The 24,678-nt window shown below is 31.9% G+C and overlaps 1 protein-coding gene and 1 long non-coding RNA gene across 7 annotated transcripts; both read left to right on the plus strand.

Moving 5' to 3' along the window:
- Positions 1-16,721: 16,721 nt before the first annotated feature.
- Positions 16,722-24,354, plus strand: LOC149159597 (topless-related protein 1-like). 5 transcript variants are annotated; one of them, XM_089433522.1, is made up of 8 exons: positions 16,722-16,840; positions 16,978-17,142; positions 17,421-17,515; positions 23,083-23,151; positions 23,266-23,361; positions 23,477-23,680; positions 23,775-23,955; positions 24,061-24,354. In XM_089433522.1, the coding sequence occupies exons 3-6, from the start codon at positions 17,471-17,473 to the stop codon at positions 23,654-23,656; spliced, it is 390 nt and encodes a 129-aa protein (XP_089289648.1). In that variant the 5' UTR covers positions 16,722-16,840; positions 16,978-17,142; positions 17,421-17,470; the 3' UTR covers positions 23,657-23,680; positions 23,775-23,955; positions 24,061-24,354. The 5 variants fall into 5 exon arrangements, 2 of the variants coding, with proteins under 2 accessions (XP_089289648.1, XP_089289647.1); XM_089433521.1 differs by lacking the exons at positions 16,722-16,840; positions 16,978-17,142; positions 17,421-17,515 and adding exons at positions 22,292-22,476; positions 22,614-22,778; XR_016261143.1 differs by lacking the exons at positions 16,722-16,840; positions 16,978-17,142; positions 17,421-17,515 and adding exons at positions 22,339-22,476; positions 22,614-22,778 and having other exon boundaries at positions 22,931-23,151.
- LOC149159598 (uncharacterized) lies at positions 17,849-18,753 on the plus strand. 2 transcript variants are annotated; one of them, XR_016261140.1, is made up of 3 exons: positions 17,849-18,044; positions 18,138-18,318; positions 18,424-18,753. It is a non-coding gene; the product is annotated as an uncharacterized LOC149159598 (long non-coding RNA). The 2 variants fall into 2 exon arrangements; XR_016261141.1 differs by having other exon boundaries at positions 17,863-17,942.
- Positions 24,355-24,678: the final 324 nt, after the last annotated feature.

The following is a 24,678-nucleotide window of genomic DNA, read 5'->3' on the forward strand; positions in this document are numbered from 1 at the left end:
TCCGGTGGCAAGGTCTCGTTATTCAATATGATGACATTTAAGGTAAGAGAGCCTTTTACCTAAAGAGCAGTTTCATTTCAATGTTTCCGATGATATATATAATTTCAGTTTTGATACATTGGTCTGCTTAGGGTTTATTATCTAATGACTCACCTTTAACTTTCAAATTATGAACGTAACGGGGTTCACTTCAGGATCACTCTAGGTTCTTGTGTAATGTTCCTCGCTATAGACTACGAATTCAAAGGCTCCCAATTTATCTAAATCACTGGTTTCATGGGATATTTACTAGTGATTCATTGCATGCCATGACAACTTAGCCACATTTCTGGCTGTCCACCCTCAGCACAATAACATCATTGCAATTGGCATGGAGGATTCATCAATTCAAATATACAATGTTCGAGTTGATGAGGTGCTGCCTGTGAATATATCTTTGAATTTAAAATTCTTATCTTTTTTCTTCATTGTGCCAGTTTATCAAAAATGACCTTAGTGGCATGCTCTGAACTTGCATCAATTTTTATAGGTAAAAACAAAGCTCAAAGGCCACCAAAAGAAAATCACAGTCCTGACTTTTTCACATGTTTTGAATGTGTTGGTATCTTTTGGAGCTAATGCTTAGGTATACGGTTTCTTTTATTATTATATGTAGTCTGTCTCCATGACGCTCACTTTAAAGTTTACATAAATTTACCGAGTAGAAATGTTCATGTTCTCACAACCACGTCTTTTGGCAGTTATGTAAAAGGGGCATACATGGTGGGACAAGCGTAAGTCAAAAGTTGTATCAGTACGGCCAGGAAGATCATCACCACCAGTGGGGAGTGGGGGATACAAGAGTACAGTTTCATAAGATCAAATTCATTTGTTGGTTGTGCATGAGAGCCAGCTTGCTATATATGATGCTTCTAAGTTAGAGGGCTTGCGCTATGTAATTACTTGTAATCGGTGTTGAATTCAAACATAAACAGTTATATAATGTCACTTACCTTCTGTATCTGATTGGATGACCTTGTTACATGGTTGCATTGCAGTGGACTCCTCATGATTCCCTATCTGTTCCTATTTCAAAGTGCTATATACTCATGTGACAACGGCCTAGTTTATGTGAGCTTCTGTGATGGTGCAGTTGGAGTGTTCGATTATGAAAACTAGAGGCTTCACTGTCGCATTGCACCCTCTGCATATTATTCATTTACCATCGGGAATGAACAGGTAAATGAGCTCCTTCATTCTGTCATGGTTGATACATCTATTTTTCAGATTTTCCTTTTGACAAGGCAGATTATGATTTAATTTATTGTTCGGTTATTTATGCAGTAGTAATTCCTTCCTCTAGTCGTTGCGTCATTGCATCACATCCATCCGAACCGAATCAATTTTCTCAATTTTCACTTAGTATAAGAGACGGAGGAGTTCATGTTATTGAGCCTTAAGAGTAAGAAGGGAAGTAAGATGGGAAATGGGGTGTTGGACCACCCCCGTAATGGAATTGTCGATCAAATCCAACATGAAGTAGTAACCAAGGTTCGGAGCCACCCTAAAGGTAGTTTAATGGAAACATAAGAACAATTTGCATTACACTGTACTACTTTGTGTCTGCCGGCTCGTTATTTACAAGAATACCGTGAATAATGGTAGCGTCCTGTCAGTGAAATGCCTCATTTATGTTCCAGTTGTTGAGGCATTCTATCAAGATTGTGATTTTCATCAGATATTGTTCAGTACACATCTCGCTTGTGTTCCATCTGTTGAGGCATTCTATCAAGGTTGTAATTTTCATCAAATATTGTTCATACTAAATGAGTATCTAGGTGCAGTATATTCTTTCTAGGTCGTGTAAAAATTTGAAGTCTGGCATTGGAGCATAATTCATGAATGTTCTTTCCGAGGGTTTCTCAGTGTCGGAAGCTTTGTCATTGTCTATTTCCTTTCAGATTACTATATCTGCAAAAAGAAACTACTCCCATCAGCCCACCAACCCGCTACCGATAAAAGCAGCACGAGGTACAGGAGACATACGATCAGCCCAGCAATCGGAAAAAGTCAATAGGTTGGGCAGCTATAGGTTTTCATGATATTATATGATCCTACAACTAGGCTTATAGCGATACATTTTCATCACCTAAGCAACCCTGATTAGCCAACCAGGCTCACGAGGTTTCATTTTGCTGAACAATCAGACCAGCCGTATGGGCTACTGGTGGTTCTCGATCTTCAAGTGTAGGTGATGCGCTGCCTGCGGGAATATTATAGTTATTAACCAAATCAGCGTTTTTGGGTTGAATGCCCACTTTGATTGAAGTAATGCAATTGATAAAACATTAATTATGCACGAGTTTCTGCAACTGACTCAACGAACTGTTTCCTTGTATGATGATTATTGTTTAAACATGTTGCTTCTGAAATTGACTGGACGAACTCTCTTGTTTGATGACTCTATTTTTTTAATCATATTGACACATTGTTTGATGACTATTGTTTTAATCATATTGACACATATCTACGGAAAGCAAGAAATTTTCAGTTAGTTTATGGGATAATGTTCATGTTTTTCATTGCTGGAACCTGTGTGTTTTGTTTTTGATGGAGTGTAAGGGGAGAGATCTTAGAGATGCTTCATTTACAAGTTGTAACGTGTCTTTTGTTTTTGATGGACTCTAAGGGGAGAGATCTTAGAGATGCTTCATTTACAAGTTGTAATGTGTCTTGTAATATCTCACATTTTGGATACGAGATTGTCTTATTCACGAGACTTGCATGCTTGGCATTTAACAAATGCATGTCTTATTCACGAGACTTGCATGCTTGGCATTTAACAAATGCATGAATTTTGCACGAGACTTGCATGCTTGGCATTTAACAAATGCATGAATTTTGCATTTTGGTTGCTTAGATAACATCTGCATGTCTGTTATGGGACATTGTTTCCTAGTTTCCACTTGAGCCTTGCTTTATTGCGTGACACACTCCAAATGGAAATAATGAACTGGGAATTTTGATACCATCTAGATGTGACACACTCCAAATGGAAATAATGAACTGGGAATTTTGATACCATCTAGATGTTTACAGTTGGAGATTTACCATTTAGATGTTTATGGTTGGAGATTTTGATTTACTACATTGTTTCTTTTTCTTCACTTGTGAAGCCCTGCTTTATAGCATACACAGCTTTGTTTCTTGACATTCCAAATAGAAATAATGACTTTGTGCTCAATCACCCTTTAGTTGGTGGATGTTTTAATAGATTTAGACACAATCTTAAATGAGATTACGTATTAATAGGATTTAGCAAGAATTTTTATTGCTCATGAATTGTTTTTGAATATATGGAAAATCAAAGCTAAATTTCATAGTCATGAATCAATGCTTTCAACTCATAAATATATGGAAAATCAAAGCTAAATTTCATAGTCATGAATCAATGCTTTCAACTCATATTTAACTGACATTGATTTTCATTTCATTGGGATTTTGTTCACAACCCTCAAGATGGAGGGGCTTCTTTTTTCATACAAACAAAATATCCATGAAAGTTTTTAGAATGTGGAGAGTTGATTGTGCTATTGTTATAAGTAATTTTTATCGAGATTTTTTGTTTGTTTGTTTGATTGAAAATGGACAAGATAGATGCTTATAGAAATTGGAAAAATTCATTTAAGATAGATTGCAAACTTGTTCTATGTGTAACAAGATGATAAATCGTAATGTTCACTTTCTTCTTATGCAAATACATTTTTCCATTATGCAATGAAAAGAGTTTTTACAAATTATTAAAGTTGGAGTTTTTACAAATTATTAAAGTTTAAAAGTTCAAAGTTATTTATGAATTGTATCATGTCTTTTTCTATTGTTTCTTAATTTTTTGTATTTTAATAATATATAAAGTATTTACGTCTCTTTTTATATTTTAAGTTTTTTTTTTTTGAATTTTAATAATATATAAAGTATTTGCTTGAAACGATTTCTCCCCTGCTAATTTCTCCCCTGCTTAAGACAAGGAAGGAAGCCAGCCTCAGTATTAATTTTTTTTTGAATTTTAATAATATATAAAGTATTTGTCTCTTTTTATATTTTAAGTAATAAATTTTTCTTGAATTTTAATAATATATAAAGTATTTATATCTCTTTTTATATTTTAAGTAATAAAATTATTTGATAAACACCACACTCACACTAATAGAATAAAGTTTAAAAATTTAAATTATCTTAAACAACACCACACCCACACCAATAGAATAAAATTTGACAATTTGTTCAAAGTTATGAATTGTACCATGTCTTTTTTCGTACCAATAGAATGAAATTTCTTGAATTTTAATAATATATAAAGTATTTGTCTCTTTTTATATTTTAAGTAAAATTATCTGATAAAAGTCTCTTAAACAACACCACACTCATACTAAGAGAATAAAATTTGAAAATTTAAATTATCTTAAACAACACCACACCCACACCAATAGAATAAAATTCGAAAATTTAAATTATCTTAAACAACACCGCACTCATCAATAGAATAAAATTTGAAAATTCAAATTATCTCAAAAATACAAATAGATGATAAAAGTCATCTTAAAGAGCACTACACTAATAGAATGTCTTTTTTCTTACCAATAGAATGAAATTTATTGAATTTTAATAATATATGAAGTATTTGTGTCTCTTTTTATATTTTAAGTAAAATTATTTGATAAAAGTCTCTTGAACAACACCACACAATTTGAAAATTTAAATTATCTTAAACAGCATTGCACTTATGAATCTTCACCTGCGCTTGGAACTGGACCAATAGAATAAAATTTGAAAATTTAAATTATCTCAAAAATACAAATATATGATATGAAAGTTAAATAATTTTTATATGTTAATTGGGTTAATTGAGGTTGGTAACTTTTTCTATCTAAATCATCCAAATCTCTGCTAATAACATATCCATATAATTATAATTGGATTAGTCTTAGGCTATACTAAGTAGTTAAAAAAACTTCACCTTTTAATATGTTAAACGGGTTAATTGAGGTTTGTAATTTTTTCTATCCAAATCATCCAAATCTTTGCTAGTAATATATCCATATAATTATAATTGGATTAGTCAGGTTATACTAAGTAGTTGGAAAAACTTAACTTGGACATTCTTGCACTTTTAATAGAGGAAAGGTTTTAATAACATCACTTCACCTTCAAGCTTAATAAAAACTTCATTTTTTTCTTTGGGTGAAACACTCTATGTGACGTTTTTGAACATTTAATAGAGCAAGGGTTTTAAGGTTTTGGTAACATCACTTTCAATCTTATTAAAAACATGATTTTTTTTTGGGCAATGACCAATGTCAAAAAATATATTACAATCTTATTAAAAACATGAGTTTTTTTTTGGCAATGACCAATGTCAAAAAAGATATTACAATAAAAGGAGTAATAATTATACATTAACATTTGTGGCAATGTTTAGCATATAATGAAGAACCTCTTATGTGAATTAAAATATGATTTAAGATTAATGATCAAGTGAACCTTAGCCCCTAAATTGCAACAATTTTATATTAGATTTTTACAATTGGTTTGGGTTGCATAGGGGCTAAATTGCAACAATTTTATATTAGATTTTTACAATTGGTTTGGGTTGCATAGTTCATAATAATATTGTATCTTGCAATAGATTAGAATGTTATTCAAATTGAGCTATCAAGTCAACAATCTACATGTTATATTATTAAACTAAAGTCAACACTCTATATGTTATATTATTAAACTTAAATCAAAGTAGAATTATAAAAATGGATTTAATTTAAATCAAAGTAGAATTATAAAAATGGACATTTCAAAAATAGGCATTTCATTTCATCAAAGGATTGAGGTGAAAATTACATTTTTACATATGCACTTTGTGCATGCCAAAAAATTGTTTTTATATGCAAAATAGTCAGTGAGTCATTTGTGCGGTCTCTCTGCATATTGCTCTTGTATCTTCCAAGTCCCCGTTTAACACCAACCCATTTCCCTGTAGATATGAGCACATAAAATCTGATCAAAGGAAAACTTTAATCATAAAATGAATATTATTTCTAATACTTTGATGAGCTTAAAATACTAATTTTTCTACTTCATTTCATTCATTAAATTAATATTTTTTAATCATGTTTTTTCAAATATTATGTCTAAACAATTTAATATAACATAATAATATAAGAAATACACTCACAATATATTCTACATTCAAAACAACTTACTACAAACATTACTATTTTTTTCCATTTTAGATGGAACTCCATTTTTATATATCATTATTTCATTATTTCAAAATTTTATTAGAATTACAAATGTAATTCAATTAATGATAAATATATATCTCAAAAGCTCTACAACTATTCACTTTTAATTTTATAAAAATATTAACCTTTTTAATCTTAAAATTTTTAAGATAACAATGACTTTATTTTAATATTAAAATAAAGAAATAAAGTAGATTGAAGCAAACAATAATTTATATAATTAATCTTAAAGTGAATAGAAACAAACCTAATTTATATAATTATAATAAGATTGATATGGTAAGAAACAAGTTTCCTAAAATTTGAAGCAAACATAGAAACAAATTTCATAAAATCATAAAATATGATTATCACTGACTTGGATAAACACATCCTTACACCTTATACATATTCACTTTTACTTTCAGTTTTAAAAAAGTTATAGCATTATTAACATTTTTAATCTAAAAAATTTTAGATTAATAAAAAAAATTACATAATTTTGTTATTAAAATAAAAATAAAAACTTTGGATTAAGCACATAGTAAAAAGTTACTCCTCCTATCTTGCTGCTCGATTGAGTCTAGAGCAGCTGTACGCAGAGTAGGATGGAAACCGCCCAAGAAGTACGTCTGGTCCCCATATACAACACCAGAACTCATGGTCTCACATTACAGAGTATATCTTGTATTTATCATGTATTGTTTAATAAAAGTCTAAAAATACTTAAACATGTGAGGAATATAACCATAAGAAATCATGAAAAATACTGTCTAATTTTTCTCGTTTAGATCTCAGTAACTGTAAGGATGAATTGCCTTTGGTTAAATTATTAAGAATGTCCACCGGTTTGGATGGATGAGAGTTGAAGGCAATTTTATTGTGGAATTCCAGAATCTTAATCACTGATCTCAACTTTCTTTCGAATAAGAAATGGCACGACGTGTTTTCATTCCTCTACTGGTAACTCTCACTAATTTTTTGTGCATATATTCTATTTGACCTACCCTAGGCGTTTCTAGTACAGGAGTTAAGAGATGCTCTCCACCGGAAGCAGAGCTAAATGTGAGTTGCTAGGTACCATAGCACCAAGAAGTGATTGATAAAACTTGTTCAGCTGTATTACTTCAAGTCCAACATTGAATAGATTGCTGGAATCAACGGTTAAATGAGCTCTTGATAGTACCCCCAAGTTTTCTTCATTTTTTGTGCATATATTCTATTTGACCTACCCTAGGCGTTTCTAGTACAGGAGTTAAGAGATGCTCTCCACCGGAAGCAGAGCTAAATGTGAGTTGCTAGGTACCATAGCACCAAGAAGTGATTGATAAAACTTGTTCAGCTGTATTACTTCAAGTCCAACATTGAATAGATTGCTGGAATCAACGGTTAAATGAGCTCTTGATAGTACCCCCAAGTTTTCTTCATGCTCTGGCTCTCAGTGATGAAATCAACAGTGGCTGATGGTTTATGTTATAGAAAATGTATTTTTATGTTATAGAAGAGCTTACATTTGGGAGTGCATGGGTTGTATATCATATGGCGCATGAAATGCAGTTTCAGCACATAGAAATTCAAGTAAAATTTAGATGTATGCTTTCACCTCCATCCTATTTTCCAGTAAATTTTGTATGGATTTCCAGATTCATTGATATAGGTAGATATTATTATGTATAAAAGTCGGTATTGTCTTTTATCAAGGAACGAAGAATTATTGTTCAATATATTTGTATTTGTATAATTGTTTCTGAATTTCATTATTCTGCTAAAGTATATATATTTTTGTCTTTTTTCTTTTATCTATGTGGTTCACCAATCTGAGATTACATTAAAGGCTGACATTACAATTTTATGTGCTACAAATTATGTCGATATTGATCCAAACAAGTAACGTGCAATGTGCTATTTCTTGCAGGTGGTAAAACTGATATATATTATACACCAATTCCGGTGTTGTTGTTTTAGCACTGACGTCCAATGCTCTCCATAAGCTATGGAAATGGCCGCGGAGTGACGAGAATCCATCCGGAAAGGTGGGGTTCTTTAGTAGTTGTTGTTTGTTTCTTTTTATTTTAGCATGTTTTATTTATTTGTTTGTTATAATTTTGGATATATAATTTGCAGCTGTATTTAGTAACTAAGAGTTAATATTTTGTTCCATGGTCTACAGCGAGTATTCCACCACAGGCAGCCAGCTAGTGGGATTGTTATGAATAATGACTTGGGGATACAAATCCAGAAGAAGTTGTTGCATGTATAGCTTACTGAGAATGATTCCTATGTGATGTCTGCTTCCGGTGGCAAGGTCTCGTTATTCAATATGATGACATTTAAGGTAAGAGAGCCTTTTACCTAAAGAGCAGTTTCATTTCAATGTTTCCGATGATATATATAATTTCAGTTTTGATACATTGGTCTGCTTAGGGTTTATTATCTAATGACTCACCTTTAACTTTCAAATTATGAACGTAACGGGGTTCACTTCAGGATCACTCTAGGTTCTTGTGTAATGTTCCTCGCTATAGACTACGAATTCAAAGGCTCCCAATTTATCTAAATCACTGGTTTCATGGGATATTTACTAGTGATTCATTGCATGCCATGACAACTTAGCCACATTTCTGGCTGTCCACCCTCAGCACAATAACATCATTGCAATTGGCATGGAGGATTCATCAATTCAAATATACAATGTTCGAGTTGATGAGGTGCTGCCTGTGAATATATCTTTGAATTTAAAATTCTTATCTTTTTTCTTCATTGTGCCAGTTTATCAAAAATGACCTTAGTGGCATGCTCTGAACTTGCATCAATTTTTATAGGTAAAAACAAAGCTCAAAGGCCACCAAAAGAAAATCACAGTCCTGACTTTTTCACATGTTTTGAATGTGTTGGTATCTTTTGGAGCTAATGCTTAGGTATACGGTTTCTTTTATTATTATATGTAGTCTGTCTCCATGACGCTCACTTTAAAGTTTACATAAATTTACCGAGTAGAAATGTTCATGTTCTCACAACCACGTCTTTTGGCAGTTATGTAAAAGGGGCATACATGGTGGGACAAGCGTAAGTCAAAAGTTGTATCAGTACGGCCAGGAAGATCATCACCACCAGTGGGGAGTGGGGGATACAAGAGTACAGTTTCATAAGATCAAATTCATTTGTTGGTTGTGCATGAGAGCCAGCTTGCTATATATGATGCTTCTAAGTTAGAGGGCTTGCGCTATGTAATTACTTGTAATCGGTGTTGAATTCAAACATAAACAGTTATATAATGTCACTTACCTTCTGTATCTGATTGGATGACCTTGTTACATGGTTGCATTGCAGTGGACTCCTCATGATTCCCTATCTGTTCCTATTTCAAAGTGCTATATACTCATGTGACAACGGCCTAGTTTATGTGAGCTTCTGTGATGGTGCAGTTGGAGTGTTCGATTATGAAAACTAGAGGCTTCACTGTCGCATTGCACCCTCTGCATATTATTCATTTACCATCGGGAATGAACAGGTAAATGAGCTCCTTCATTCTGTCATGGTTGATACATCTATTTTTCAGATTTTCCTTTTGACAAGGCAGATTATGATTTAATTTATTGTTCGGTTATTTATGCAGTAGTAATTCCTTCCTCTAGTCGTTGCGTCATTGCATCACATCCATCCGAACCGAATCAATTTTCTCAATTTTCACTTAGTATAAGAGACGGAGGAGTTCATGTTATTGAGCCTTAAGAGTAAGAAGGGAAGTAAGATGGGAAATGGGGTGTTGGACCACCCCCGTAATGGAATTGTCGATCAAATCCAACATGAAGTAGTAACCAAGGTTCGGAGCCACCCTAAAGGTAGTTTAATGGAAACATAAGAACAATTTGCATTACACTGTACTACTTTGTGTCTGCCGGCTCGTTATTTACAAGAATACCGTGAATAATGGTAGCGTCCTGTCAGTGAAATGCCTCATTTATGTTCCAGTTGTTGAGGCATTCTATCAAGATTGTGATTTTCATCAGATATTGTTCAGTACACATCTCGCTTGTGTTCCATCTGTTGAGGCATTCTATCAAGGTTGTAATTTTCATCAAATATTGTTCATACTAAATGAGTATCTAGGTGCAGTATATTCTTTCTAGGTCGTGTAAAAATTTGAAGTCTGGCATTGGAGCATAATTCATGAATGTTCTTTCCGAGGGTTTCTCAGTGTCGGAAGCTTTGTCATTGTCTATTTCCTTTCAGATTACTATATCTGCAAAAAGAAACTACTCCCATCAGCCCACCAACCCGCTACCGATAAAAGCAGCACGAGGTACAGGAGACATACGATCAGCCCAGCAATCGGAAAAAGTCAATAGGTTGGGCAGCTATAGGTTTTCATGATATTATATGATCCTACAACTAGGCTTATAGCGATACATTTTCATCACCTAAGCAACCCTGATTAGCCAACCAGGCTCACGAGGTTTCATTTTGCTGAACAATCAGACCAGCCGTATGGGCTACTGGTGGTTCTCGATCTTCAAGTGTAGGTGATGCGCTGCCTGCGGGAATATTATAGTTATTAACCAAATCAGCGTTTTTGGGTTGAATGCCCACTTTGATTGAAGTAATGCAATTGATAAAACATTAATTATGCACGAGTTTCTGCAACTGACTCAACGAACTGTTTCCTTGTATGATGATTATTGTTTAAACATGTTGCTTCTGAAATTGACTGGACGAACTCTCTTGTTTGATGACTCTATTTTTTTAATCATATTGACACATTGTTTGATGACTATTGTTTTAATCATATTGACACATATCTACGGAAAGCAAGAAATTTTCAGTTAGTTTATGGGATAATGTTCATGTTTTTCATTGCTGGAACCTGTGTGTTTTGTTTTTGATGGAGTGTAAGGGGAGAGATCTTAGAGATGCTTCATTTACAAGTTGTAACGTGTCTTTTGTTTTTGATGGACTCTAAGGGGAGAGATCTTAGAGATGCTTCATTTACAAGTTGTAATGTGTCTTGTAATATCTCACATTTTGGATACGAGATTGTCTTATTCACGAGACTTGCATGCTTGGCATTTAACAAATGCATGTCTTATTCACGAGACTTGCATGCTTGGCATTTAACAAATGCATGAATTTTGCACGAGACTTGCATGCTTGGCATTTAACAAATGCATGAATTTTGCATTTTGGTTGCTTAGATAACATCTGCATGTCTGTTATGGGACATTGTTTCCTAGTTTCCACTTGAGCCTTGCTTTATTGCGTGACACACTCCAAATGGAAATAATGAACTGGGAATTTTGATACCATCTAGATGTGACACACTCCAAATGGAAATAATGAACTGGGAATTTTGATACCATCTAGATGTTTACAGTTGGAGATTTACCATTTAGATGTTTATGGTTGGAGATTTTGATTTACTACATTGTTTCTTTTTCTTCACTTGTGAAGCCCTGCTTTATAGCATACACAGCTTTGTTTCTTGACATTCCAAATAGAAATAATGACTTTGTGCTCAATCACCCTTTAGTTGGTGGATGTTTTAATAGATTTAGACACAATCTTAAATGAGATTACGTATTAATAGGATTTAGCAAGAATTTTTATTGCTCATGAATTGTTTTTGAATATATGGAAAATCAAAGCTAAATTTCATAGTCATGAATCAATGCTTTCAACTCATAAATATATGGAAAATCAAAGCTAAATTTCATAGTCATGAATCAATGCTTTCAACTCATATTTAACTGACATTGATTTTCATTTCATTGGGATTTTGTTCACAACCCTCAAGATGGAGGGGCTTCTTTTTTCATACAAACAAAATATCCATGAAAGTTTTTAGAATGTGGAGAGTTGATTGTGCTATTGTTATAAGTAATTTTTATCGAGATTTTTTGTTTGTTTGTTTGATTGAAAATGGACAAGATAGATGCTTATAGAAATTGGAAAAATTCATTTAAGATAGATTGCAAACTTGTTCTATGTGTAACAAGATGATAAATCGTAATGTTCACTTTCTTCTTATGCAAATACATTTTTCCATTATGCAATGAAAAGAGTTTTTACAAATTATTAAAGTTGGAGTTTTTACAAATTATTAAAGTTTAAAAGTTCAAAGTTATTTATGAATTGTATCATGTCTTTTTCTATTGTTTCTTAATTTTTTGTATTTTAATAATATATAAAGTATTTACGTCTCTTTTTATATTTTAAGTTTTTTTTTTTTGAATTTTAATAATATATAAAGTATTTGCTTGAAACGATTTCTCCCCTGCTAATTTCTCCCCTGCTTAAGACAAGGAAGGAAGCCAGCCTCAGTATTAATTTTTTTTTGAATTTTAATAATATATAAAGTATTTGTCTCTTTTTATATTTTAAGTAATAAATTTTTCTTGAATTTTAATAATATATAAAGTATTTATATCTCTTTTTATATTTTAAGTAATAAAATTATTTGATAAACACCACACTCACACTAATAGAATAAAGTTTAAAAATTTAAATTATCTTAAACAACACCACACCCACACCAATAGAATAAAATTTGACAATTTGTTCAAAGTTATGAATTGTACCATGTCTTTTTTCGTACCAATAGAATGAAATTTCTTGAATTTTAATAATATATAAAGTATTTGTCTCTTTTTATATTTTAAGTAAAATTATCTGATAAAAGTCTCTTAAACAACACCACACTCATACTAAGAGAATAAAATTTGAAAATTTAAATTATCTTAAACAACACCACACCCACACCAATAGAATAAAATTCGAAAATTTAAATTATCTTAAACAACACCGCACTCATCAATAGAATAAAATTTGAAAATTCAAATTATCTCAAAAATACAAATAGATGATAAAAGTCATCTTAAAGAGCACTACACTAATAGAATGTCTTTTTTCTTACCAATAGAATGAAATTTATTGAATTTTAATAATATATGAAGTATTTGTGTCTCTTTTTATATTTTAAGTAAAATTATTTGATAAAAGTCTCTTGAACAACACCACACAATTTGAAAATTTAAATTATCTTAAACAGCATTGCACTTATGAATCTTCACCTGCGCTTGGAACTGGACCAATAGAATAAAATTTGAAAATTTAAATTATCTCAAAAATACAAATATATGATATGAAAGTTAAATAATTTTTATATGTTAATTGGGTTAATTGAGGTTGGTAACTTTTTCTATCTAAATCATCCAAATCTCTGCTAATAACATATCCATATAATTATAATTGGATTAGTCTTAGGCTATACTAAGTAGTTAAAAAAACTTCACCTTTTAATATGTTAAACGGGTTAATTGAGGTTTGTAATTTTTTCTATCCAAATCATCCAAATCTTTGCTAGTAATATATCCATATAATTATAATTGGATTAGTCAGGTTATACTAAGTAGTTGGAAAAACTTAACTTGGACATTCTTGCACTTTTAATAGAGGAAAGGTTTTAATAACATCACTTCACCTTCAAGCTTAATAAAAACTTCATTTTTTTCTTTGGGTGAAACACTCTATGTGACGTTTTTGAACATTTAATAGAGCAAGGGTTTTAAGGTTTTGGTAACATCACTTTCAATCTTATTAAAAACATGATTTTTTTTTGGGCAATGACCAATGTCAAAAAATATATTACAATCTTATTAAAAACATGAGTTTTTTTTTGGCAATGACCAATGTCAAAAAAGATATTACAATAAAAGGAGTAATAATTATACATTAACATTTGTGGCAATGTTTAGCATATAATGAAGAACCTCTTATGTGAATTAAAATATGATTTAAGATTAATGATCAAGTGAACCTTAGCCCCTAAATTGCAACAATTTTATATTAGATTTTTACAATTGGTTTGGGTTGCATAGGGGCTAAATTGCAACAATTTTATATTAGATTTTTACAATTGGTTTGGGTTGCATAGTTCATAATAATATTGTATCTTGCAATAGATTAGAATGTTATTCAAATTGAGCTATCAAGTCAACAATCTACATGTTATATTATTAAACTAAAGTCAACACTCTATATGTTATATTATTAAACTTAAATCAAAGTAGAATTATAAAAATGGATTTAATTTAAATCAAAGTAGAATTATAAAAATGGACATTTCAAAAATAGGCATTTCATTTCATCAAAGGATTGAGGTGAAAATTACATTTTTACATATGCACTTTGTGCATGCCAAAAAATTGTTTTTATATGCAAAATAGTCAGTGAGTCATTTGTGCGGTCTCTCTGCATATTGCTCTTGTATCTTCCAAGTCCCCGTTTAACACCAACCCATTTCCCTGTAGATATGAGCACATAAAATCTGATCAAAGGAAAACTTTAATCATAAAATGAATATTATTTCTAATACTTTGATGAGCTTAAAATACTAATTTTTCTACTTCATTTCATTCATTAAATTAATATTTTTTAATCATGTTTTTTCAAATATTATGTCTAAACAATTTAATATAACATAATAATATAAGAAATACACTCACAATATATTCTACATTCAAAACAACTTACTACAAACATTACTATTTTTTTCCATTTTAGATGGAACTCCATTTTTATATATCATTATTTCATTATTTCAAAATTTTATTAGAATTACAAATGTAATTCAATTAATGATAAATATATATCTCAAAAGCTCTACAACTATTCACTTTTAATTTTATAAAAATATTAACCTTTTTAATCTTAAAATTTTTAAGATAACAATGACTTTATTTTAATATTAAAATAAAGAAATAAAGTAGATTGAAGCAAACAATAATTTATATAATTAATCTTAAAGTGAATAGAAACAAACCTAATTTATATAATTATAATAAGATTGATATGGTAAGAAACAAGTTTCCTAAAATTTGAAGCAAACATAGAAACAAATTTCATAAAATCATAAAATATGATTATCACTGACTTGGATAAACACATCCTTACACCTTATACATATTCACTTTTACTTTCAGTTTTAAAAAAGTTATAGCATTATTAACATTTTTAATCTAAAAAATTTTAGATTAATAAAAAAAATTACATAATTTTGTTATTAAAATAAAAATAAAAACTTTGGATTAAGCACATAGTAAAAAGTTACTCCTCCTATCTTGCTGCTCGATTGAGTCTAGAGCAGCTGTACGCAGAGTAGGATGGAAACCGCCCAAGAAGTACGTCTGGTCCCCATATACAACACCAGAACTCATGGTCTCACATTACAGAGTATATCTTGTATTTATCATGTATTGTTTAATAAAAGTCTAAAAATACTTAAACATGTGAGGAATATAACCATAAGAAATCATGAAAAATACTGTCTAATTTTTCTCGTTTAGATCTCAGTAACTGTAAGGATGAATTGCCTTTGGTTAAATTATTAAGAATGTCCACCGGTTTGGATGGATGAGAGTTGAAGGCAATTTTATTGTGGAATTCCAGAATCTTAATCACTGATCTCAACTTTCTTTCGAATAAGAAATGGCACGACGTGTTTTCATTCCTCTACTGGTAACTCTCACTAATTTTTTGTGCATATATTCTATTTGACCTACCCTAGGCGTTTCTAGTACAGGAGTTAAGAGATGCTCTCCACCGGAAGCAGAGCTAAATGTGAGTTGCTAGGTACCATAGCACCAAGAAGTGATTGATAAAACTTGTTCAGCTGTATTACTTCAAGTCCAACATTGAATAGATTGCTGGAATCAACGGTTAAATGAGCTCTTGATAGTACCCCCAAGTTTTCTTCATTTTTTGTGCATATATTCTATTTGACCTACCCTAGGCGTTTCTAGTACAGGAGTTAAGAGATGCTCTCCACCGGAAGCAGAGCTAAATGTGAGTTGCTAGGTACCATAGCACCAAGAAGTGATTGATAAAACTTGTTCAGCTGTATTACTTCAAGTCCAACATTGAATAGATTGCTGGAATCAACGGTTAAATGAGCTCTTGATAGTACCCCCAAGTTTTCTTCATGCTCTGGCTCTCAGTGATGAAATCAACAGTGGCTGATGGTTTATGTTATAGAAAATGTATTTTTATGTTATAGAAGAGCTTACATTTGGGAGTGCATGGGTTGTATATCATATGGCGCATGAAATGCAGTTTCAGCACATAGAAATTCAAGTAAAATTTAGATGTATGCTTTCACCTCCATCCTATTTTCCAGTAAATTTTGTATGGATTTCCAGATTCATTGATATAGGTAGATATTATTATGTATAAAAGTCGGTATTGTCTTTTATCAAGGAACGAAGAATTATTGTTCAATATATTTGTATTTGTATAATTGTTTCTGAATTTCATTATTCTGCTAAAGTATATATATTTTTGTCTTTTTTCTTTTATCTATGTGGTTCACCAATCTGAGATTACATTAAAGGCTGACATTACAATTTTATGTGCTACAAATTATGTCGATATTGATCCAAACAAGTAACGTGCAATGTGCTATTTCTTGCAGGTGGTAAAACTGATATATATTATACACCAATTCCGGTGTTGTTGTTTTAGCACTGACGTCCAATGCTCTCCATAAGCTATGGAAATGGCCGCGGAGTGACGAGAATCCATCCGGAAAGGTGGGGTTCTTTAGTAGTTGTTGTTTGTTTCTTTTTATTTTAGCATGTTTTATTTATTTGTTTGTTATAATTTTGGATATATAATTTGCAGCTGTATTTAGTAACTAAGAGTTAATATTTTGTTCCATGGTCTACAGCGAGTATTCCACCACAGGCAGCCAGCTAGTGGGATTGTTATGAATAATGACTTGGGGATACAAATCCAGAAGAAGTTGTTGCATGTATAGCTTACTGAGAATGATTCCTATGTGATGTCTGCTTCCGGTGGCAAGGTCTCGTTATTCAATATGATGACATTTAAGGTAAGAGAGCCTTTTACCTAAAGAGCAGTTTCATTTCAATGTTTCCGATGATATATATAATTTCAGTTTTGATACATTGGTCTGCTTAGGGTTTATTATCTAATGACTCACCTTTAACTTTCAAATTATGAACGTAACGGGGTTCACTTCAGGATCACTCTAGGTTCTTGTGTAATGTTCCTCGCTATAGACTACGAATTCAAAGGCTCCCAATTTATCTAAATCACTGGTTTCATGGGATATTTACTAGTGATTCATTGCATGCCATGACAACTTAGCCACATTTCTGGCTGTCCACCCTCAGCACAATAACATCATTGCAATTGGCATGGAGGATTCATCAATTCAAATATACAATGTTCGAGTTGATGAGGTGCTGCCTGTGAATATATCTTTGAATTTAAAATTCTTATCTTTTTTCTTCATTGTGCCAGTTTATCAAAAATGACCTTAGTGGCATGCTCTGAACTTGCATCAATTTTTATAGGTAAAAACAAAGCTCAAAGGCCACCAAAAGAAAATCACAGTCCTGACTTTTTCACATGTTTTGAATGTGTTGGTATCTTTTGGAGCTAATGCTTAGGTATACGGTTTCTTTTATTATTATATGTAGTCTGTCTCCATGACGCTCACTTTAAAGTTTACATAAATTTACCGAGTAGAAATGTTCATGTTCTCACAACCACGTCTTTTGGCAGTTATGTAAAAGGGGCATACATGGTGGGACAAGCGTAAGTCAAAAGTTGTATCAGTACGGCCAGGAAGATCATCACCACCAGTGGGGAGTGGGGGATACAAGAGTACAGTTTCATAAGATCAAATTCATTTGTTGGTTGTGCATGAGAGCCAGCTTGCTATATATGATGCTTCTAAGTTAGAGGGCTTGCGCTATGTAATTACTTGTAATCGGTGTTGAATTCAAACATAAACAGTTATATAATGTCACTTACCTTCTGTATCTGATTGGATGACCTTGTTACATGGTTGCATTGCAGTGGACTCCTCATGATTCCCTATCTGTTCCTATTTCAAAGTGCTATATACTCATGTGACAACGGCCTAGTTTATGTGAGCTTCTGTGATGGTGCAGTTGGAGTGTTCGATTATGAAAACTAGAGGCTTCACTGTCGCATTGCACCCTCTGCATATTATTCATTTACCATCGGGAATGAACAGGTAAATGAGCTCCTTCATTCTGTCATGGTTGATACATCTATTTTTCAGATTTTCCTTTTGACAAGGCAGATTATGATTTAATTTATTGTTCGGTTATTTATGCAGTAGTAATTCCTTCCTCTAGTCGTTGCGTCATTGCATCACATCCATCCGAACCGAATCAATTTTCTCAATTTTCACTTAGTATAAGAGACGGAGGAGTTCATGTTATTGAGCCTTAAGAGTAAGAAGGGAAGTAAGATGGGAAATGGGGTGTTGGACCACCCCCGTAATGGAATTGTCGATCAAATCCAACATGAAGTAGTAACCAAGGTTCGGAGCCACCCTAAAGGTAGTTTAATGGAAACATAAGAACAATTTGCATTACACTGTACTACTTTGTGTCTGCCGGCTCGTTATTTACAAGAATACCGTGAATAATGGTAGCGTCCTGTCAGTGAAATGCCTCATTTATGTTCCAGTTGTTGAGGCACTACATAATAGATTGTCTTTTTTCTTCCAATAGAATGAAATTTATTGAATTTTAATAATATATGAAGTATTTGTGTCTCTTTTTATATTTTAAGTAAAATTATTTGATAAAAGTCTCTTGAACAACACCACACAATTTGAAAATTTAAATTATCTTAAACAGCATTGCACTTATGAATCTTCACCTGCGCTTGGAACTGGACCAATAGAATAAAATTTGAAAATTTAAATTATCTCAAAAATACAAATATATGATATGAAAGTTAAATAATTTTTATATGTTAATTGGGTTAATTGAGGTTGGTAACTTTTTCTATCTAAATCATCCAAATCTCTGCTAATAACATATCCATATAATTATAATTGGATTAGTCTTAGGCTATACTAAGTAGTTAAAAAAACTTCACCTTTTAATATGTTAAACGGGTTAATTGAGGTTTGTAATTTTTTCTATCCAAATCATCCAAATCTTTGCTAGTAATATATCCAATAATTATAATTGGATTAGTCAGGTTTATACTAAGTAGTTGGAAAAAATTAACTTTACATTCTTGCACTTTTAATAGAGAAAGGTTTTTAATAACTTCACCTTCAAGCTTAATAAAACTTATTTTTTTATTTTGAAACATCTATAATGACTCTTTTTTATTTAATAGAGCAAGGTTTTAAAGTTTTGAACAACAACACTTTCAATCTATTAAAAACATGATTTTATTTGGAACCAATGACCAATTTGTGACAAAAAATAAAATAAAATCTTATTAAAAACATAAGTTTTTTTTTGGCAATGACAATGTCAAAAAAGATATTACAATAAAAGGAGTAATATTATACATTAACATTTGTGGCAATGTTTAGCATATAATGAAGAACCTCTTATGTGAATTAAAATATGATTTAAGATTAATGATCAAGTGAACCTTAGCCCCTAAATTGCAACAATTTTATATTAGATTTTTACAATTGGTTTGGGTTGCATAGGGGCTAAATTGCAACAATTTTATATTAGATTTTTACAATTGGTTTGGGTTGCATAGTTCATAATAATATTGTATCTTGCAATAGATTAGAATGTTATTCAAATTGAGCTATCAAGTCAACAATCTACATGTTATATTATTAAACTAAAGTCAACACTCTATATGTTATATATTAAACTTAAATCAAAGTAGAATTATAAAAATGGATTTAATTTAAATCAAAGTAGAATTATAAAAATGGACATTTCAAAATAGGCATTTCATTTCATCAAAGGATTGAGGTGAAAATTACATTTTTACATATGCACTTTGTGCATGCAAAAAATTGTTTTTATATGCAAAATAGTCAGTGAGTCATTTGTGCGGTCTCTCTGCATATTGCTCTTGTATCTTCCAAGTCCCCGTTTAACACCAACCCATTTCCCTGTAGATATGAGCACATAAAATCTGATCAAAGGAAAACTTTAATCATAAAATGAATATTATTTCTAATACTTTGATGAGCTTAAAATACTAATTTTTCTACTTCATTTCATTCATTAAATTAATATTTTTTAATCATGTTTTTTCAAATATTATGTCTAAACAATTTAATATAACATAATAATATAAGAAATACACTCACAATATATTCTACATTCAAAACAACTTACTACAAACATTACTATTTTTTTCCATTTTAGATGGAACTCCATTTTTATATATCATTATTTCATTATTTCAAAATTTTATTAGAATTACAAATGTAATTCAATTAATGATAAATATATATCTCAAAAGCTCTACAACTATTCACTTTTAATTTTATAAAAATATTAACCTTTTTAATCTTAAAATTTTTAAGATAACAATGACTTTATTTTAATATTAAAATAAAGAAATAAAGTAGATTGAAGCAAACAATAATTTTATAATTAATCTTAAAGTGAATAGAAACAAACCTAATTTATATAATTATAATAAGATTGATATGCTAAGAAACAAGTTTCCTAAAATTTGAAGCAAACATAGAAACAAATTTCATAAAATCATAAAATATGATTATCACTGACTTGGATAAACACATCCTTACACCTTATACATATTCACTTTTACTTTCAGTTTTAAAAAAGTTATAGCATTATTAACATTTTTAATCTAAAAAATTTTAGATTAATAAAAAAAATTACATAATTTTGTTATTAAAATAAAAATAAAAACTTTGGATTAAGCACATAGTAAAAAGTTACTCCTCCTATCTTGCTGCTCGATTGAGTCTAGAGCAGCTGTACGCAGAGTAGGATGGAAACCGCCCAAGAAGTACGTCTGGTCCCCATATACAACACCAGAACTCATGGTCTCACATTACAGAGTATATCTTGTATTTATCATGTATTGTTTAATAAAAGTCTAAAAATACTTAAACATGTGAGGAATATAACCATAAGAAATCATGAAAAATACTGTCTAATTTTTCTCGTTTAGATCTCAGTAACTGTAAGGATGAATTGCCTTTGGTTAAATTATTAAGAATGTCCACCGGTTTGGATGGATGAGAGTTGAAGGCAATTTTATTGTGGAATTCCAGAATCTTAATCACTGATCTCAACTTTCTTTCGAATAAGAAATGGCACGACGTGTTTTCATTCCTCTACTGGTAACTCTCACTAATTTTTTGTGCATATATTCTATTTGACCTACCCTAGGCGTTTCTAGTACAGGAGTTAAGAGATGCTCTCCACCGGAAGCAGAGCTAAATGTGAGTTGCTAGGTACCATAGCACCAAGAAGTGATTGATAAAACTTGTTCAGCTGTATTACTTCAAGTCCAACATTGAATAGATTGCTGGAATCAACGGTTAAATGAGCTCTTGATAGTACCCCAAGTTTTCTTCATTTTTTGTGCATATATTCTATTTGACCTACCCTAGGCGTTTCTAGTACAGGAGTTAAGAGATGCTCTCCACCGGAAGCAGAGCTAAATGTGAGTTGCTAGGTACCATAGCACCAAGAAGTGATTGATAAAACTTGTTCAGCTGTATTACTTCAAGTCCAACATTGAATAGATTGCTGGAATCAACGGTTAAATGAGCTCTTGATAGTACCCCCAAGTTTTCTTCATGCTCTGGCTCTCAGTGATGAAATCAACAGTGGCTGATGGTTTATGTTATAGAAAATGTATTTTTATGTTATAGAAGAGCTTACATTTGGGAGTGCATGGGTTGTATATCATATGGCGCATGAAATGCAGTTTCAGCACATAGAAATTCAAGTAAAATTTAGATGTATGCTTTCACCTGCATCCTATTTTCCAGTAAATTTTGTATAGATTTCCAGATTCATTGATATAGGTAGATATTATTATGTATAAAAGTCGGTATTGTCTTTTATCAAGGAACGAAGAATTATTGTTCAATATATTTGTATTTGTATAATTGTTTCTGAATTTCATTATTCTGCTAAAGTATATATATATTTTTTTCTTTTTTCTTTTATCTATGTGGTTCACCAATCTGAGATTACATTAAAGGCTGACATTACAATTTTATGTGCTACAAATTATGTCGATATTGATCCAAACAAGTAACGTGCAATGTGCTATTTCTTGCAGGTGGTAAAACTGATATATATTATACACCAATTCCGGTGTTGTTGTTTTAGCACTGACGTCCAATGCTCTCCATAAGCTATGGAAATGGCCGCGGAGTGACGAGAATCCATCCGGAAAGGTGGGGTTCTTTAGTAGTTGTTGTTTGTTTCTTTTTATTTTAGCATGTTTTATTTATTTGTTTGTTATAATTTTGGATATATAATTTGCAGCTGTATTTAGTAACTAAGAGTTAATATTTTGTTCCACGGTCTACAGCGAGTATTCCACCACAGGCAGCCAGCTAGTGGGATTGTTATGAATAATGACTTGGGGATACAAATCCAGAAGAAGTTGTTGCTTGTATAGCTTACTGAGAATGATTCCTATGTGATGTCTACTTCCGGTGGCAAGGTCTCCTTATTCAATATGATGACATTTAAGGTAAGAGAGCCTTTTACCTAAAGAGCAGTTTCATTTCAATGTTTCCGATGATATATATAATTTCAGTTTTGATACATTGGTCTGCTTAGGGTTTATTATCTAATGTCTCACCTTTAACTTTCAAATTATGAACGTAACGGGGTTCACTTCAGGATCACTCTAGGTTCTTGTGTAATGTTCCTCGCTATAGACTACGAATTCAAAGGCTCCCAATTTATCTAAATCACTGGTTTCATGGGATACTAATTAGTGATTCATTGCATGCCATGACAACTTAGCCACATTTCTGGCTGTCCACCCTCAGCACAATAACATCATTGCAATTGGCATGGAGGATTCATCAATTCAAATATACAATGTTCGAGTTGATGAGGTGCTGCCTGTGAATATATCTTTGAATTTAAAATTCTTATCTTTTTTCTTCATTGTGCCGTTTTATCAAAAATGACCTAAGTGGCATGCTCTGAACTTGCTGCAATTTTTATAGGTAAAAACAAAGCTCAAAGGCCACCAAAAGAAAATCACAGGCCTGACTTTTTCACATGTTTTGAATGTGTTGGTATCTTTTGGAGCTAATGCTCAGGTATACGGTTTCTTTTATTATTATATGTAGTCTGTCTCCATGATGTTCACTTTAAAGTTTACATAAATTTACCGAGTAGAAATGTTCATGTTCTCACAACCACGTCTTTTGGCAGTTATGTCTCTGGGGCATACATGGTGGGACAAGCGTAAGTCAAAAGTTGTACCAGTACAGCCAGGAAGATCATCACCACCAGTGGGGAGTGGGGGATACAAGAGTACAGTTTCATAAGATCAAATTCATTTGTTGGTTGTGCATGAGAGCCAGCTTGCTATATATGATGCTTCTAAGTTAGAGCGCTTGCGCTATGTAATTACTTGTAAGCGGTGTTGAATTCAAACATAGACAGTTATATAAATGTCACTTACCTTCTGTATCTGATTGGATGACCTTGTTACATGGTTGCATTGCAGTGGACTCCTCATGATTCCCTATCTGTTCCTATTTCAAAGTGCTATATACTCATGTGACAACGGCCTAGTTTATGTGAGCTTCTGTGATGGTGCAGTTGGAGTGTTTGATTATGAAAACTTGAGGCTTCACTGTCGCATTGCACCCTCTGCATATTATTCATTTACCATCGGGAATGAACAGGTAAATGAGCTCCTTCATTCTGTCATGGTTGATACATCTATTTTTCAGATTTTCCTTTTGACAAGGCATATTATGATTTAATTTATTGTTTGGTTATTTATGCAGTAGTAATGCCTATCCTCTAGTCGTTGCGTCATTGCATCACATCCATCCGAACCGAATCAATTTTCTCAATTTTCTCTTAGAATAAGAGATGGAGGAGTTCATGTTATTGAGCCTTCAGAGTAAGAAGGGAAGTAAGATGGGAAATGGGGTGTTGGACCACCCCCATATAATGGAATTGTCGATCAAATCCAACATGAAGTAGTAACCAAGGTTCGGAGCCACCCTAAAGGTAGTTCAATGGAAACATAAGAACAATTTGCATTACACTGTACTACTTTGTGTCTGCCGACTCTTTATTTACAAGAATACCGTGAATAATGGTAGCGTCCTGTCAGTGAAATGCCTCACTTATGTTCCAGTTGTTGAGGCATTCTATCAAGATTGTAATTTTCATCAGATATTGTTCAGCACACATCTCGCTTGTGTTCCATTTGTTGAGGCATTCTATCAAGGTTGTAATTTTCATCAGATATTGTTCATACTAAATGAGTATCTAGGTGCAGTATATTCTTTCTAGGTCGTGTAAAAATTTGAAGTCTGGCATTGGAGCATAATTCATGAATGTTCTTTCCGAGGGTTTCTCAGTGTCGGAAGCTTTGTCATTGTCTATTTCCTTTC

This window comes from Pinus tabuliformis, chromosome 5_2 (assembly GCF_031772625.1).
Source record: "Pinus tabuliformis cultivar Carrire ecotype Pingquan chromosome 5_2, CPIR1, whole genome shotgun sequence".
Lineage (NCBI taxonomy): Eukaryota > Viridiplantae > Streptophyta > Pinopsida > Pinales > Pinaceae > Pinus > Pinus tabuliformis.

Coding starts and splice junctions, on each gene's coding strand:
- LOC149159597 (XM_089433521.1), top strand. CDS start 22,728: ATGTCTACTTCCGGTGGCAAGGTCTCCTTATTCAATATGATGACATTT. Junction 23,152..23,265: donor ACAATGTTCGAGTTGATGAG/GTGCTGCCTGTG, acceptor CAATTTTTATAG/GTAAAAACAAAGCTCAAAGG. Junction 23,362..23,476: donor CTTTTGGAGCTAATGCTCAG/GTATACGGTTTC, acceptor GTCTTTTGGCAG/TTATGTCTCTGGGGCATACA.